The sequence below is a fragment of the Rhinatrema bivittatum genome, chromosome 9, assembly GCF_901001135.1.
Source record: "Rhinatrema bivittatum chromosome 9, aRhiBiv1.1, whole genome shotgun sequence".
In the NCBI taxonomy this organism is placed as follows: Eukaryota; Metazoa; Chordata; class Amphibia; order Gymnophiona; family Rhinatrematidae; genus Rhinatrema; species Rhinatrema bivittatum.
This window is the reverse complement of record NC_042623.1, coordinates 151065511-151080659: the sequence shown is the minus strand read 5'-3', so window position 1 is coordinate 151080659 and position 15149 is coordinate 151065511. Positions and strand designations below refer to the sequence as shown.

Here is a 15149-nt window from a genome sequence, read left to right as displayed (position 1 = left end):
TTCTCTTTAGTGAGTGATAGACTGATGCTCTTGTTTCCAGATGTCTTCTCTATTGTAAGTGACAATGACAGTCTGTTTTTGGCTGAGAGTGGGCGACAGGACACGTCTTGTTTCCAGCTATCTATTCTCTAGCGGGAGACAATTCAGCCTCGTTTTTGCTGTGCGCGGGAGACTGAAGGTCACTTGTTTCCAGCTGTCGCCTCTAGAGTGGATGACAGAGGCCGTCCGCATTCCGCGGCCTCCTCTCTTCGGGAGAATACGGGCCCCGCCGGCTGCGTCGCGCCCCGCGTCAGCTGACCGGCCGCGCGCCGACTCCCTGACTAAGATGGCGGCCGAGATCCACTCCAGGCCCCAGAGCAGCCGGCCCGTCCTGCTCAGTAAGATCGAGGGGCACCAGGACGCCGTGACGGTGGCGCTGCTCATTCCGAAGGAGGACGGGGTGATCACGGCCAGCGAGGATAGGTGAGAGCGAGGGCCGGGCCAGGGACCTGCCCCCCCCTGGGAACCGAAGGCCGCGGGCTCGGCGCCGTCGGCTTTGGGGGACCGGGGAGACTTTTTTTTTTTTGCCAGCTCTGGTGCCTTTCCCTGCTTCGTTTCCAGGTGCATTATGGTATCTGTAGTCCTGGTAGGAGTTCATATTCAAAGAGCAACCGTGTTCAGGAACTGGGGCTCCTTTAAAGAACATTTCAGGGAGCAAAACAAGGCAAGGCTGAAGTCTATACTATTGTTTTTAGTTTCTCTTCATTCCGGCATTTTTATAAGGCTCGCTGGACAGGCCGTTTATAAAGCCCCTGTGTCTTGCATGTGGAATTGATTTACAGCTGCTCATAAACGTCTCAACTTGCAGCTACAGGTTTACAAAAGGAAACGTTTCATTGTGGTAAGGATCGTGGTGTGGACTGAATCCCGAAAAGTTGACGTTGAATGTAGTACTAATTAGCACTAAGCTCATTAAAGACGGAGTTAAAACACATTTTGTTAAGTATATATAGTTCCCTTAGCTTTTGACTTACTTTTATGAACATATGTGAGGTTATTTAATAGCTCTTTGTAGACTAAATAACATTAACAGTGCTGTACGTTTCTGTGTGAATTGGTGGATACATTAGTTGCAGACTTTTACAAATAAAACATGGAAAATTAGTTAAATGTACCTTTGTGGTGGTGTGCTCCATTGTACGTAGAACTGCAGGAGAGAAGCCATCTCTTTGAGTTTTGGTACTGGAAGGTAATCTGATTTGTTGTGGAAGTCACACAGTGGAGAGACTTTTTTTTTTTAATTGAAAACATTTTTAACCTCAGTGGGGACCTGAACATATATCCGGCTATACCCCTATTTGGCTTCCTCTGACGTTCATGTTATGATGCAGCACTCCTCTGTTAGGACTCCGGCACAACTTTTTATGGAGGGAGTATTTTGTTCTTGGGCTGAGTTTCAGGAGAAATCTAACATGCCAAATTTTCCCTTCTATGAGTTCTTTCAACTGAGAGCTTTTGTCTTAACCCAGAAGAATAAGGGGAGAATTTTGAAAGCACCTACTTTGGGGGAAAGGGTGATGTTTGGAGAAGGCCTCTGTAAAGGCTATACATGGCTAGCCAATGATCATGAAGTTGCCTGTCATTAAATCATGGGGGAGAGAGTTGGGAGGAAGATTGGAAGAACATGATAGAAGGGGTAAGGAAGTGCTCAATTTCTGCTAATGTAGTGGATTAACAATACAGCAACCTTCAGAGAGCCCAATCTACCCCAACTAGGTTGCCTGCTATTAGTGGGATCCTCTTCGGAGCGATGTTGATGGGAATGTGGGACATCTTACACACATACTCAAATGCCTTGCTTTGTCCCCATTTTGGAGAGATGTGAAAAGTGCAATTACTACTGTTCAAATTCTTGAGGTCCCAAAATTTTTCTTTTTCTTTTTGTTCCCGACAAAGTGATGGGTACAAGACCTCCGTACTCTTATTAAGAAACTCTGCCTAGTAGGCAGAAGGATTATTTTAGCTAATTGGAAAACAAAAATCCCTCTTCAAAGCAGGATTGGTTCTAAGCAGTGTGTGTGTGTGTGTGTGTATGTGTGTGGGGGTGGGGTGTTGTTATGGAAATGGAAGTTTTAATGGAAAAAGTCATGGGCAAGTCTGAATGGGTGAAGAAGTTTTGAGATCCTGTGTGGTGCTTCCTTGCAACCAATCCATGAGCCTGCGGCTTAGTTGTATTGAAGGTTTAGTCTTTCCAGCTTTCATGTGTGTTTTGATTTTGTTTAATGACAGTATGGTGGTGGGGAGGGGAGGTGGGTGAGAGGCAGTAGGTATTTGGGGTTGCTTGGGGTTGATGGAGATGATTTTCATTGTTGGGTTCTAAAATTAATAAATAGTAAGTAAAATAAATAAAATAAAAATTAGTAGACCACTTTCACAGAAAACTGTCCATGCAAAGTGGGGAACTATCTTGCCAACAATTGCATGAAAACCAGCGTTTGATCTCTGTGTTGTTACCACTACAATGTATCAAACCCTGAGCCCTTACAGCTCAAAGGTGTGCATTGCATCATGCTCTAAAATTGCTCTGGGGTTTAATTAAATTGCAATTATATGATCTGGAACCATTCTGGTGGTAAAAAACACAAATTGGGAAAACAATTTGTGAATAAGTATTCTGTTTTTATGTGCAAATGACAGAAGCAGGTGGCACCTATAGACCAGTTTATTGAGGCATTGGACCATAGCAGGCATGTATAAGTAACTGCCCTTCTCCAGCTCTTCCATTTTCAGAGCTAAGGCTTGCAGTCATAATGCATTTGGATTGAAGTCTCTAAGCAAGGAGGAATTGATACTTAGCAAATGAGGGTCAGTGGAACACAGATCTTAAAATATATATTATCTTTAGTGTGTTTCTGTGTAGAAGTAGTGACTCACAAATTTGTAGCACTCTATGGTTTGTGATTTGGCAATCCCTGAGCAAGAGCATTAAAAAAGTTAGTGAAAATGGGTTACTTCTAGGGGCATGCACTGTATGGGTGGCTTTAAATACATTCTTTTTTGTTTCTGATTTTAAATGAAAAAACAAAACAAAATAAAAATTGGTGTTTGAGTCCAGGATTCTGCCTCCTCCCCTTGTCAGCACAAATTAAACATTTCCAGGCTCCTTTCTGCCCCTCCCCCCTTCTCCCCAGTATCTTACCCCCATCTGTCAGCTCCAAATAGGGCAGGAGTGATTCCCAGTGATTCCTGCTCCACTGCTAATTTTCATAATGTTGCCGGCGTCCCAAGGCTGATGCCATTTGTTGTACACTCCTACCCCATTTAGAGCTGATAGATGGCATAAGAAAAAGGAGGGAGGGGGAATGGAGGGCCTGTGAGGTAGATTAACTAACTCAAAAGAAAACAAGCAACATTTGCTTTCCCTAGTTGCTACTTGGTTCCTAATGTGAGAACTATTGCACCTCCAATGTATTGCATTGAAGACTAGCTGACCTGTACTGACGTTTATCAGATTTATCATTACTACAGAACTGATATTCTGCCCTACTTGCCAGGTGGTTATTCAGATTCATATTTTGATCAAAGGTCCTTTTATGTCTGAGTCAGAAACAGAAATGTGCTAACCACTGTACCAAAGGGAAGTGATTGCAGTGAAACCAGCAACCATTATTACTCAAGTCTTCAATGAGAGAATTTTGCCAAGTGAGAAATAGTGACAAAACATTTGCAACTCTTGATAATCCTAGAAATGGATAACAGACTATATAGTCTATTTAATAAAGATTTTTTTTCCATAGGCATTGAATATAGTCCCCCTTTTTTTTTTTTTTTTTAATCTGACCCTATTAGCACAGGGCGGCCAACTCTGGTCCTTGAGAGCCACACACAACCCTAGTTTTCAGGATATCCTGAGAGCCACACATAACCCTAGTTTTCAGGATATCCACAATGAATAAGCATAAGAGATTTTCATACGCTCCCTCGTTTGGATACAAATCTCTCTTATGCATATTCATTGTGGATATCCTGAAAACCAGGCCTGTTTGTGGCTCTTGAAAGAAGGAAAGGTCCGTAGTGGTATAGTGAAATTGAAAAGTGAGAAGGCACACTGTGTGGAGAGAGATGTAGAAATATTAAACAAATTCTTCAGTTTGGTGCTAACTAAAGAAGACCCTGGAGAAAGACCATTGCTGGTAGATCAGATCATAGATGGGGATAGGGTAGATGAAACTCTGTTTATGAAACAGAATGTATGGGAAGAGCTAGGGAAGCTGAAAGTGGACAAGGCCATGGGGTGGATGAGGTACATCCCAGGAGACTGAGGAAGCTCAAGAGATGTGCTGGCGGGTTCGCTGAAGGACCTTTTCAATAACGAAAGGGAGTGGTGCCATGGGCTTGGAGGAGCGGTGGTAGTCCCGCTTCACAGGAGTAGAAGCAGAGAGCAGGCTGGAAACTACAGGCTGGTTAGCCTCATATCGATGGTGTGAAAATTAATGGAGACGCTGCTGAAGGAAAAAATAGTGAACTATCTGCAATTTGGTGGGTTACTGGACCCGAGGCAGCATGGATTCACCATGTCAGACAAATCTGATTTTTTTTTTTGACTGGGTGACTAGAGAATTGGATCGAGGAAGAACGTGCAATGTGATCTACTTGGATTTCAGCAAAGGTTTTGATATGGTCCTGCACAGGAGGTTTGTGAATAAAATGAGAAGCTTGGGAGTTAGTGCCAAGGTGGTGGCGTGGATTACAAACTGGTTGACCGATAGGAGACAGTGTATAATGGTAAATGGAACTCTCTCTGAAGAGAGAGATGTGTTAAGCGGAGTGCTACAGGGATCGGTATTGGGACTAGTTCTGTTCAATATCTTTGTGAGTGACATTGCGGAAGGGATTGAAGGTAAAGTATATCTATTTGCGGATGTTACTAAGATCAGCAACAGAATGGCCATGCCTGAAGGAGTAGAGAGAATGAAAAGTGATTTAAGAAAGCTGAAAGAGTGGTTGAAGATTTGGCAGCTGGGATTCAATGCCAAGAAGTGCAAAGTCATGTATCTGGGATGCGGTAATCCAAAAGATCTGAAAAACTAATGTGCATGGACCAAGAGAGGCATCTTGTAGTTATAGTGTCTGGGGATCTGAAGATGACGAAGCAATGTGATAAGGAGATAGCTAAAGTCAGAAGATTGCTGGGCTGCATAGAGAGATAGGAATAACCAGTAAAAAAAAAAAAAAAGGTGATATTGCCCTTGTACAGGTCCTTGGTGAGGCCTTACCTGGAGTATTGTATTCTGGAGCCTGTATCACAAAAAGGATAGAGACAGGATGGCAGTGGTCCAGAGAAGGGCAATGAAAATGGTGAGGGGTCTATACTAGAAGACTTATGAGGAGAGGCTGAAGGATCTGAATATGGAACCTTTTTCCATTGGAAAGAAATCAATAGAACTAGGGGTCACGAAATTAAACTTCAGGGAGGATGACTCAGAACCAACGTCGGGGAAACATTTCTTCACGGAGAAGATGGTGGAAGCCTGGAATGCCCTTACAGAGGAGGTGGTGAAGAAAGAAGCTGTCAAAGAATTCAAAGGTGCATAGGATAAGCACTGTGGATCTCTAAAGGCTATAGAAAGACAGAAATGAGATAAGCATGTAGCGGGTAACTTGCTGGTACGGCGGTTACTACCCTTAGCAGAAGACATGGGGATTACTACCCATAAACAATATGCTTTGATGCTTTTAATGCAACTGCTGGTTGGTATCCACATTCTATAATTTGCATTTTTTATTTTTTATAATTTAAGAGACGAGACACTTATCATTTATGTAGCGTAGGTGGTGACAGCTTTTAACAACACCGGCCTGACCCGACACGATGCGTGTTTCGTAGGCTTCTTCAGGGGTAAGATGTTTTTGTGATGTCTACAATAAAAATCAAACAAGATTATATCTGATGGTTAAATCCCAGCAAAAAATCACCAAACGCTAAAACCATACATTTTATAAAAGTCTGTCCCATTGCATTACGCTATAGCATGATCTCAGCTTTACTGAAAGCAGAATCCGCCATTATTGAACCGAGCTTTATTTAAAAGGATCATTAGATTCACAGCAAGCCAATGAAAACACAGAGGATGAATACGTGTCCCAATGAAAAACTAGAGAAGTGATGACCATTCAACGCTGTCGTTAAGGCCAGCTGGAGCTTCGGACGCGAGAGTGAAGATCCACCATTGCTCGCAATAGTTGAGATGACCGCTAATGTCTCCACCTCTTTCACTTATTGCAACTTGCTCCAGTATAGTCCATTGAAGTTGGTCGAATGTGTGGGAAAATTGAAGACAATGCTTGACAATAGGAGCTTCAATATTACCAGTGTTAACTCGGATCCTATGTTCATGTAGCCTGATTTTAATCTGTCTACTTGTCCGTCCCACATAGAAAGACGGACAAGGACATTGAATTAAATATATTACTTGTGTCGATTCACACGTTGTATGAGCATTTTTTTGTATATTTTTTGTATAATTCTTCATTGTGATGGTCATCCAAAAACGTCTTACCCCTGAAGAAGCCTACGAAACACGCATCGTGTCGGGTCAGGCCGGTGTTAAAAGCTGTCACCACCTACGCTACATAAACAATAAGTGTCTCGTCTCTTAAAATATAAAAAACAAAAAAGAAAAAATGCAAATTATAGAATATGGATACCAATGATTAAAATCAAGGTTGATCCAGTCACACAGTCAACAAACTAACTGGTGAATAATACTTGTGCAAGCTTTGTACATCCGTTGTGAGCATTCTCTGATAATATTGCAAGCTCAATCGATATGAGGTACTACATTCTTTCTTAAAACAATTTCATAAAATAGTTTGCAGCTTGTGTATATGATGTTGAATGAAATATAGTTTATCAATACATCATATATCTTACAGTTTCTAATTGTAATCCGTTAACTGCAACATTGCTGCCCGCTTAGACTTCAAGGGGATGAGGAATTGGATTCAGACAACCGAGGGCCCCAACTTTCATGGTCTGGGATACTGATACGCAGACATAAGGGAAAAAGCACAGGACTGCTTCTACAGCCAAGACCTAAAGGAAATGAAGACAGCATGCATGGGGCAATTTTGCTGGTGCGGTGGTTACTACCCTTAATCAATAAACTTTGATACTTTTGATGCAACTGCAACCTTTTCTCTCTGCTTCAACGGCAGGGGAGAAAGGGGAATTTGGATTTAGACAGCAACCAACGAGGGCCCTGCCTTTTTTACGGTCTGGGGAAGTGATAAACATGAGGGTAAACTGCACAGAACAACAGTTACTGCCCTTAACAGAAGGCATGGATTACTACCCTTAACCAATAACTTGGATGTTTTTGATGCAACTGCAATATTGCGCTCCTCTTCGAAGGAGGGGGGTGGGAGATGAAAGGAAATAGAAATGTGGATTCAGAGATAACCAAGACCTTTTTACAGTCTGGGGTACCGATGCTCAGACATTAAGGAAAAAAACATAGGACTGCTTCTGCGGCCAAGCCTATAAGTAAAGTACATTAAGCAAAAATGATCGATCCATGGGGATAACCTGCATGACGCGGAAGAGACTACCATGCTGGGCAGACTGGATGGACCATCGGGCCTTTTCTGCTGTCATTTCTATGCTTCTATATATTTAAAGCTGATCCGGAGGTCGATCTAGACTTAGCATTTTCATGCACAGCCAGGTTATGCTTCCAAAGAATCTGAGCTAAAATGGTTTTGCAGTACAGCAATGGAAAAAACGTATGTATTTGAAGTACATTATTACTATATTTTATTGATATTAGAAATAAAAGGAAAGACAAATGGCATTAGGCTGAATATTAATCATGCATGTGTGCCCGAACGTGGCAGTGTAAGGATGTGGTGGTTGAGCCAGGTAAAATCCTATTCTTTTACCACTACCAACAAGAGGCATTTCTTCATTTTAAGAATAAGATAGATGTGCCTCTTGGCATACAACAGAAAAATCTTTGCTGTATTTTCCACTGGCCGCATGTCCTGTGAATACTGCATAGCTGAGATCTCCAAAGAGAAAAATGCTCCTGACTAGCTGTGATCAATGTACGCATGTACTACCTGCGTTCTGCCAGTTCTGAGCTGGTTTTTGTGTATTCGGTAAGCCTGGGGCTCTGAGTTTGTGCTTGGAGGTGATTGGCATGACTCATCCTGTTTTATGGCGGTCTTACAGTCCTGCCATAGATACCGCTTCTGGGTGTTTTTTACCTTCCAGCCTTGGTGAAGCATCAGAATTGTTTCCTCCCTAGGCTTACAAAAAACAGCAATGAAACAGTTACAAGTATTCACATTCCACTTCACTCCAAATAAACAAAATCCAATTAAGGCTGGAAAGCTAAGCTTGAAAAAGTTGTTTCTGTGCCTCAGTTTATCCAAGCTGAAACCCAGGGTCTGTTTTTCATATGTCTGTACTGTGTGCTTTGTAATTACATATGCTGCTTTCCATACAAAGCAGTTCAATGGATCAACTCCCGAAAGACAAGTTGTGTATAATGTCACAGCTGATGCACTGAGCAGCCTTTGTGCGCTTGCAAAGCTAAAGTATGAAATGAATACTGAAATTTTATCTCTGGGCAGAGGGAGCTTGAGCCTGATGGAATGTCTATAATGAAAGATGAATATCTTCTGTTCCAAAAAAGTTGAAAATTAAGAAACTGGAGAAGAATAGAACAAAGAACCAGAGATGATTGGATTTGGAGGATGGTGGCTGTTGCTATACACGGAGAATGAGAGAAGGTGTTGAGGAAACCCAATTGAATTCATACAGGCCGATTCTGTAAAGTGCGCTTGGCTGTGTACACTGTTTAACACGGGTTTGGGCACGTGTTTTTGATGTGCGTCTATTATCACTTATACTGTAAGGGGTTTAGCGCCTCAAATGCGCGGCCAAACCCCCTGAAAACTAATAGCGCTCTTCACATGCAGATGCATGTTGATGAGGCTATTAGTCACCCGGGATTCAAAAAGTAAAATGTGCGGCTTTTCTGTACACCCTCTGACTTAATATCCTAGCGATATTAAGTAGGAAGAACCAAAAATGTAAAAAAAAAAAATGTGCTGGTCGGTCCAGTTAAGAGAATGGATGCTCAATTTTACCAGCGTCCATTTTCCTAACTGATCGCTGTCAGCGGGTTCAGAAAACAGATGCTCTTAAAACTGAGCGTCTGTTTCCTGAACCTGCTGACAGAGCCAGCTCTCCTGATCCAAGGAGGTGCTAGGGGTGCGTAATCTCCCCTAGCGCCTCCTTTTAGCGCGACCCCTCATTTAAATATAGGATGGAGCGCCCAGGAGAGGTGGCTGGGCGCGTGTTGGGAGAGCGGGCGCTCAACACAGAGCACCCATTCTCCTGTGATCTTTACAGAATTGGCCTGATAGTTTCTTGTGCAGATCTTAAGTTTTAATTTGACATTTTTTAGTATGTTTTTTTTAAATGGAATTTGTCTTCATTCCCATTATTGACCAAAACAGAAAATGTATTTCAACAGCCCATAATCTTCAATTTCTGCCTTTAAAAAAAAATTCTCATTTACCCAATTATAAATATGTATCTGTAATATTTCTTTAGTGTTGCAGGAGCCTGCACCCTGTGATATTCTCTCTGAAATTAGGGCCTGTAGCAAAAAGAGGCGCTAGGGACACTAGCACGTCCTAACTCCTCCTTTTTGACAGGAGCGGCGGCTGTCAGCGGGTTTGACAGCCGACGCTCAATTTTGCCGGCGTCTGTTCTCAAACCCGCTGACAGCCACGGGTTTGGAAACCAGACGTCAGCAAAATTGAGAGTCCGGTTTTCAAGTTGCAGGCCGACTTCAATTTTTTTTTTTTTTTTAACTTTCGGGACCTCCGACTTAATATCGCCATGATATTGAGTCGGAGGGTGCATAGAAAAGCAGTTTTTACTGCTTTTCTGTGCACTTTCCTGCTGCCTGGAGAAACTTACGCCTACCTTTGGGTAGGCGCTAATTTCTGAAAGTAAAATGTGCGGCTTGGCTGCACATTTTACTTTCTGTATCCCGCACGCAGACCTAATAGGTCCATCAACATGCATTTGCATGTTGCGGGCGCTATTAGGTTCGGGGGGGGGGGGGGTTGGAAGCGCATTTTTGACACGCTATTCCCCTTACTGAATAAGGGGTAAAGCTAGCGCGTCAACCGCGTGTCCAATCGCGGGTTAACAGTGCTTTCTGCCGGAGCACACTGTACTTGTATCGGCCTGATAGTAACTTAGTAGATGACACAGAAAAAGACCATCCGATTCATCTAGTCTTCCCAGCAGCTAGCCATAGACCAAGGGGTAGCCAGAAACAGGCCAGATTTTCAGGATGTTCGCAGTGAATATACATGAGAGAGATTTGTAATCACTGCCAACATTGTATGCAGATCTTTCTGATGCATATTCATTGGGAATGGCCTGTTTATGGCTCTCGAGAGCCAGAGTTGGCCACCCTTGCCATAGACAATATCCACTTGTAAGATGTCTCCTTATTTAGGATAATTTTTGTCTTCTTCCTCATTTGTATTCTGTCATCTTGGGCAGAGGAGCTTAGAAAATCCCCCTATTTAGTTTGCACAAAGTATCCCTTCCTTCCTTCCCAGTGTTACCAAAGCTTCAAAATAATCTGTGGCCTTTCCAGGCAGTACCCTGCCACCACCAACCTTCTGCATCGACTGGGCAGTATCCGGGGAGTTACATTATTTACATAATTGCACATTGAGGATTGTTAAATTTGCAGACTTTCATTTAGAAATGGACTGAAAACATTCATTTAATGTATTTTTCTTGTCCTTCTGGATAATGAGTTACAAATTTTAAATAGTACAAAATGCACACAATCGTAACTCACAATGTTCAAACAATGCAAACACATTGCACCACAAATAACATGAATAACAAATATAGATCTAGATTCATCAAAATGCTATAATTTCCTAGCATGTAGCCAGATGAACTCAGGACCAGTGGGTTATGTGCTCTTCTGCTAGCAGATGGGAGACTGAGTCAGATTTCAAAGCTGACGGCACCCTAGATATACCCCTGCAGTGACCTCAGCTCTTCAGTATCTCTCAGTCTCCTAGCAGATGCGGACACTATCCCACACTAGCACAGTGTTAGGAAATTACAGCAAGAAGACAACAAATTTACCTCAAGAAGATGAGCCCCGCTCTCCTGTGGTGATACCAAGGGTCCCTCCCCCAGTTGAGAATTCCTGAGATGATTTCAATATCCCTCAGAGGTGAGCCTTGGTCCGATAGCCGGTAACCCTGGCGTGGACTTAGCCCCTAAAGTGGCTGAAAGGCAGCGGGTGCACATCAGAGTGCAGCAATTGAGGTAAAGCCCTCTCCCCCCGCAGCTGGAGACCGTCCTGGCACGTGATCAGTAAGTGCTGAGACCAGGTAAGAGGAAAACTTTAAACTAAGGTCTCTGGGGCTTGGAGTGCCGCCCCGATCCAGAATTTCACCCGGCGAGGTAAAAGGGAGCACCGATCGGGTTGAGTAGCCTTGCTTGGGCTAGGCCCCAGTCCAGTGCAGGGGGTCTGAACACATGGAGACCCTTGGGGGGGGGGGGCGCGTGCGCCATATTACGCGCAGGGTTGTCGGTGCTATCTTCCCTTCTCATCCGGCGGTACTCGCAGGGCAGGCCGGTCGGTCAATGCGTCCAACTTGTGTGCCTTCAACTTAGATGTGCGCGCAGCTGTGCGCACAACCGCACGAATAGCTATACGCACAGCCACGCTTAAAACTACATGCGTGTATTGCGCTCACATGCATAACTACGCCCATATTGAAGCACATTACCTGTGTGCCTAGATATAGAGGCAATGGCACCGGTGTTCAAGAAGCCCAGAAGGCACTCTTTGCATAGCCTGAACTGGAGTCCTGCCTGTGTCATTGTGAAAAAGCCCAGGGGCACCCAAAGCCTAGTCCCTCACTGTCTGAGGATGAGTCTGGAACTGCTACATATGATAGCACCCCAGATCTATGCAACTCCGAAATGGCATCTCCACAAGAGGGCACCTCAGGGACCCGTACTCAGACTCTCCCTGGGGTTAACATGGATCCAGGGACCTTCTCCTGGCTAGAATTTTTCCAGGGGCTGCAAGCCTTGTTCAGGCACAATCAGCCCCGGCTGCGACCCGGGTTCAACCCCTGCCGGAAGCACAGGATCCTCCCGGCCCTGTTCGGATGCCTCGAGACATGCCTCTTCTAACCAAGAATTTCCCGGACGGGGTCCTGGATACCTCAGATGATGATGGTGGCTCTATGGAAGAAGGCGAAATCCCTCTAGGCCTGGAACTATGCTTCACTTCTTCCACAGGGATGAATTACCAGCCCTTGTTTCTCAGACTCTGCAGACTCTGGGGATCCCAGGCATGGACCCTGTGGTGGAACCAAAGAAAAACCCCATCTTGGTGTCCCTTTATAAAGCCTCATGCTACTTCCCAATGATGTAAGCCATCCAGGAACTGATTGACCTGGAGTGGGATGCCCTGGAGACCAGCTTTAAAGGAGTTGGTCCTTGGAAGCCTTGTACCCTCTGGAACCAGCGACCAAGGAACCCCTGCATTTTCCGAAAGTGGACACCATGGTCTGTGCCGTCTCAAAGCGAACAACCATTCCCGTTGAGGGAGGGGTTGCACTGAAGGATACTCAGGATGGGCTCTTAGAATCCGTCCTTAAGCAGGCCTTCGACGCAACAGCAGTGACACTGCAGATTGCTTCCTGCTGCGCACTGGTGGCACATTCTGTTTTGCTCCTCTCCAGAGAGGCAAACAATGCAGGAACATATACCGGTGAAACAATTTAACCTGCATCAGCCTTTCTGATGGACGCAAGCTCGGACCTGCTACGCACCTCAGCCAGAGGAGTAGCCTCAGTAGTGGCAGCCAGAAGACAGTTATGGTTGCACAATTGGTCTCCTGACTCTATCTCTAAAGTGAACCTCACAAGGATGCCTTTTAAAGGATCTTTTATTCGGAAGTGAATTGGAGAAGTTAGCCAGCAAGTGGGGTGAATCTCCAGTGCCTCGGTTACCGGAGGACAGGGGTAAAAGATTCCAGTGCCTCTCCCCCCAGAAGAACTAGGGGCAGGGGCTCTCAACACTTCCCCCCTACAGCAACTCTCAGTTCCATGCACCCCGTCCCTCAGGAAGGTCTCAGCCCTTTCGGAACAGACAAACCAAGAGAGGAACAGGGGCAGGCTCTGGCCGTACTCCCCAATGAGAATGGGACGACCCATCCACGGGAAGAAGAAATAGGGGGTCGACTTTCCCTCTTCTATCAACGATGGGTCGAGATCATGTCGGCAAATGTGTACTAAACATCATTCGAGAAGGTTACTCTCTGGAGTTCTGCAACATCCCTCAGGACAAATTCATGATGTCACCCTGCCACTCCCACACCAAGAGACTGGCCGTGGAAGCCACTCTGACAAGACTACTCAGTCTGAAGGCAATAACTCAATTTCTTACACCCCAACAAAATACGGGGCGCTATTCCATCTATTTTATCGTTCCCAAGAAAGAAGGATCTTTCCGACCCGTCTTGGATCTCAAGATTGTCAACAGTCATCTGCGGATACTACGCTTCCGCATGGAGACTCTTCCGTAATATTGGCAGTACAACCAGGAGAGTTCCTAACCTCCCTGGACCTCTCCGAAGCCTACCTTTACATTCCAGTCTATCAAGATCACCAGCGTTTTCTACATTTTGCGATACTGGGTCACCATTACCAGTTCAGAGAGCTACCCTTTGGCCTAGCAACTGCCCCCAGAACATTCTCCAAAATTATGGTGGTCATGGTGGCAAAACTGAGGAAGGAAGGGATCTTGGTTCACCCTTACTTGGGTGATTGGCTGATCAGGGCAAAGTCTTCGGAAGAGAGCCGGCAGGTGACCAGCAGAGTCAAGAACCTTATGCAGGAACTCAGTTGGGTCGTGAACATGGTCAAGAGCAGTCTGCAGCCCCCTCAGTCTGTAGAGTACCTTGGGGCCTGTTTCGACACCAAACAGAACAAAGTCTTCCTCCCCTGAGGAGAAGGAAGCTGATGGAACAATTAAATTTGAGAACCAATGCATGCCCCAAGGTATGGGATTATCTTCAAGTCCTCTGGCTCATGGCATCAACCCTGGAGGTCGTTCCGAGGGCAAGGGCTCACATGCGACCACTCCAGTAGTGCTTACTGTCACGCTGGAACCCACTGTCCCAGGACTACTCAATTCGCCTCCAACTGCCAGCAGAGGTATGTTCTCAGCTTCAGTGGTGGCTACAGGAAGACCACCTAAGCAGAGGAGTAAGCCTGTCCCCACCGTACTGGATCATGCTCACCTCTGATGTGATCCTTCGAGGGTGGGGAGCCCACTGTCAGGAACTGACTGCCCAGGGATAATGGAGCAAGGAAGAGGCGGGATGGAACATAAACCGCCTGGAAGCTCGAGCAGTAAGACTAGCGTGCCTGTGATTTAGCCACAGACTCCAAGGCAAAGTGATTTGAGTAATGTCTGACAACACTACAACGGTTGCCTACATCAACGGCCAGGGAGGAACCAGGAGCCAGCAGGTGTCTCTGGAGATAGATCCTCTCATGGCATGGGTGGAGATAAGCCTACAAGGGATCTCTGCCTCCCACATCGCAAGAAAAGCAACGTCTCAGCAGACTTTCTCAGCAGAGAGAGCCTGGATCCGGGGGAATGGACGCTATTGACAACAGCCTTCCAACTGATAATAAATCGCTGGAGCCTCCCAGCCATGGACCTATTGGCCACCTCTCTCAGTGCCCAAGTCCCCAGATTCTTCAGCTGCAGATGAGAGCCTCACTCCCAAGGGATTGATGCTCTCGTCCAGACCTGGCCAGAGGAAGACTTACGTACGCCTTTCTCCCACTACTGGGCAAGATCATCCACAAGATGAAACCACTACTATTTTTCCAAGGTTTCAGAACAGTTCTCCAAGCGTTGCTATTTGCTAAGATAGATTACTGCAGTGCCCTTTTCCTTGGCCTCCCAAAATCTACTACCAAACCACTGCAGATGATTCAAAATGCTGCGGCAAGATTATTGACCAACACCAGCCGTGGAGATCACATTTCTCCCATCCTTAAAACTCTACATTGGCTTC

The 15149-nt window shown here is 45.1% G+C and overlaps 1 protein-coding gene across 2 annotated transcripts in view; it reads left to right on the top strand.

Moving 5' to 3' along the window:
• Window positions 1–274: 274 nt before the first annotated feature.
• WDFY1 (WD repeat and FYVE domain containing 1) overlaps window positions 275–15149 on the top strand; it is a 102812-nt gene continuing 87937 nt past the window's right edge. Inside the window, exon 1 of one of the 2 annotated variants that reach the window (XM_029616330.1) lies at window positions 275–462. In XM_029616330.1, coding sequence (XP_029472190.1) covers window positions 326–462 — 137 coding nt within the window. In that variant the 5' untranslated portion in view covers window positions 275–325. The remainder of the gene's footprint in view (window positions 463–15149) is intronic. The other variant, XM_029616331.1, reaches the window with a different exon arrangement.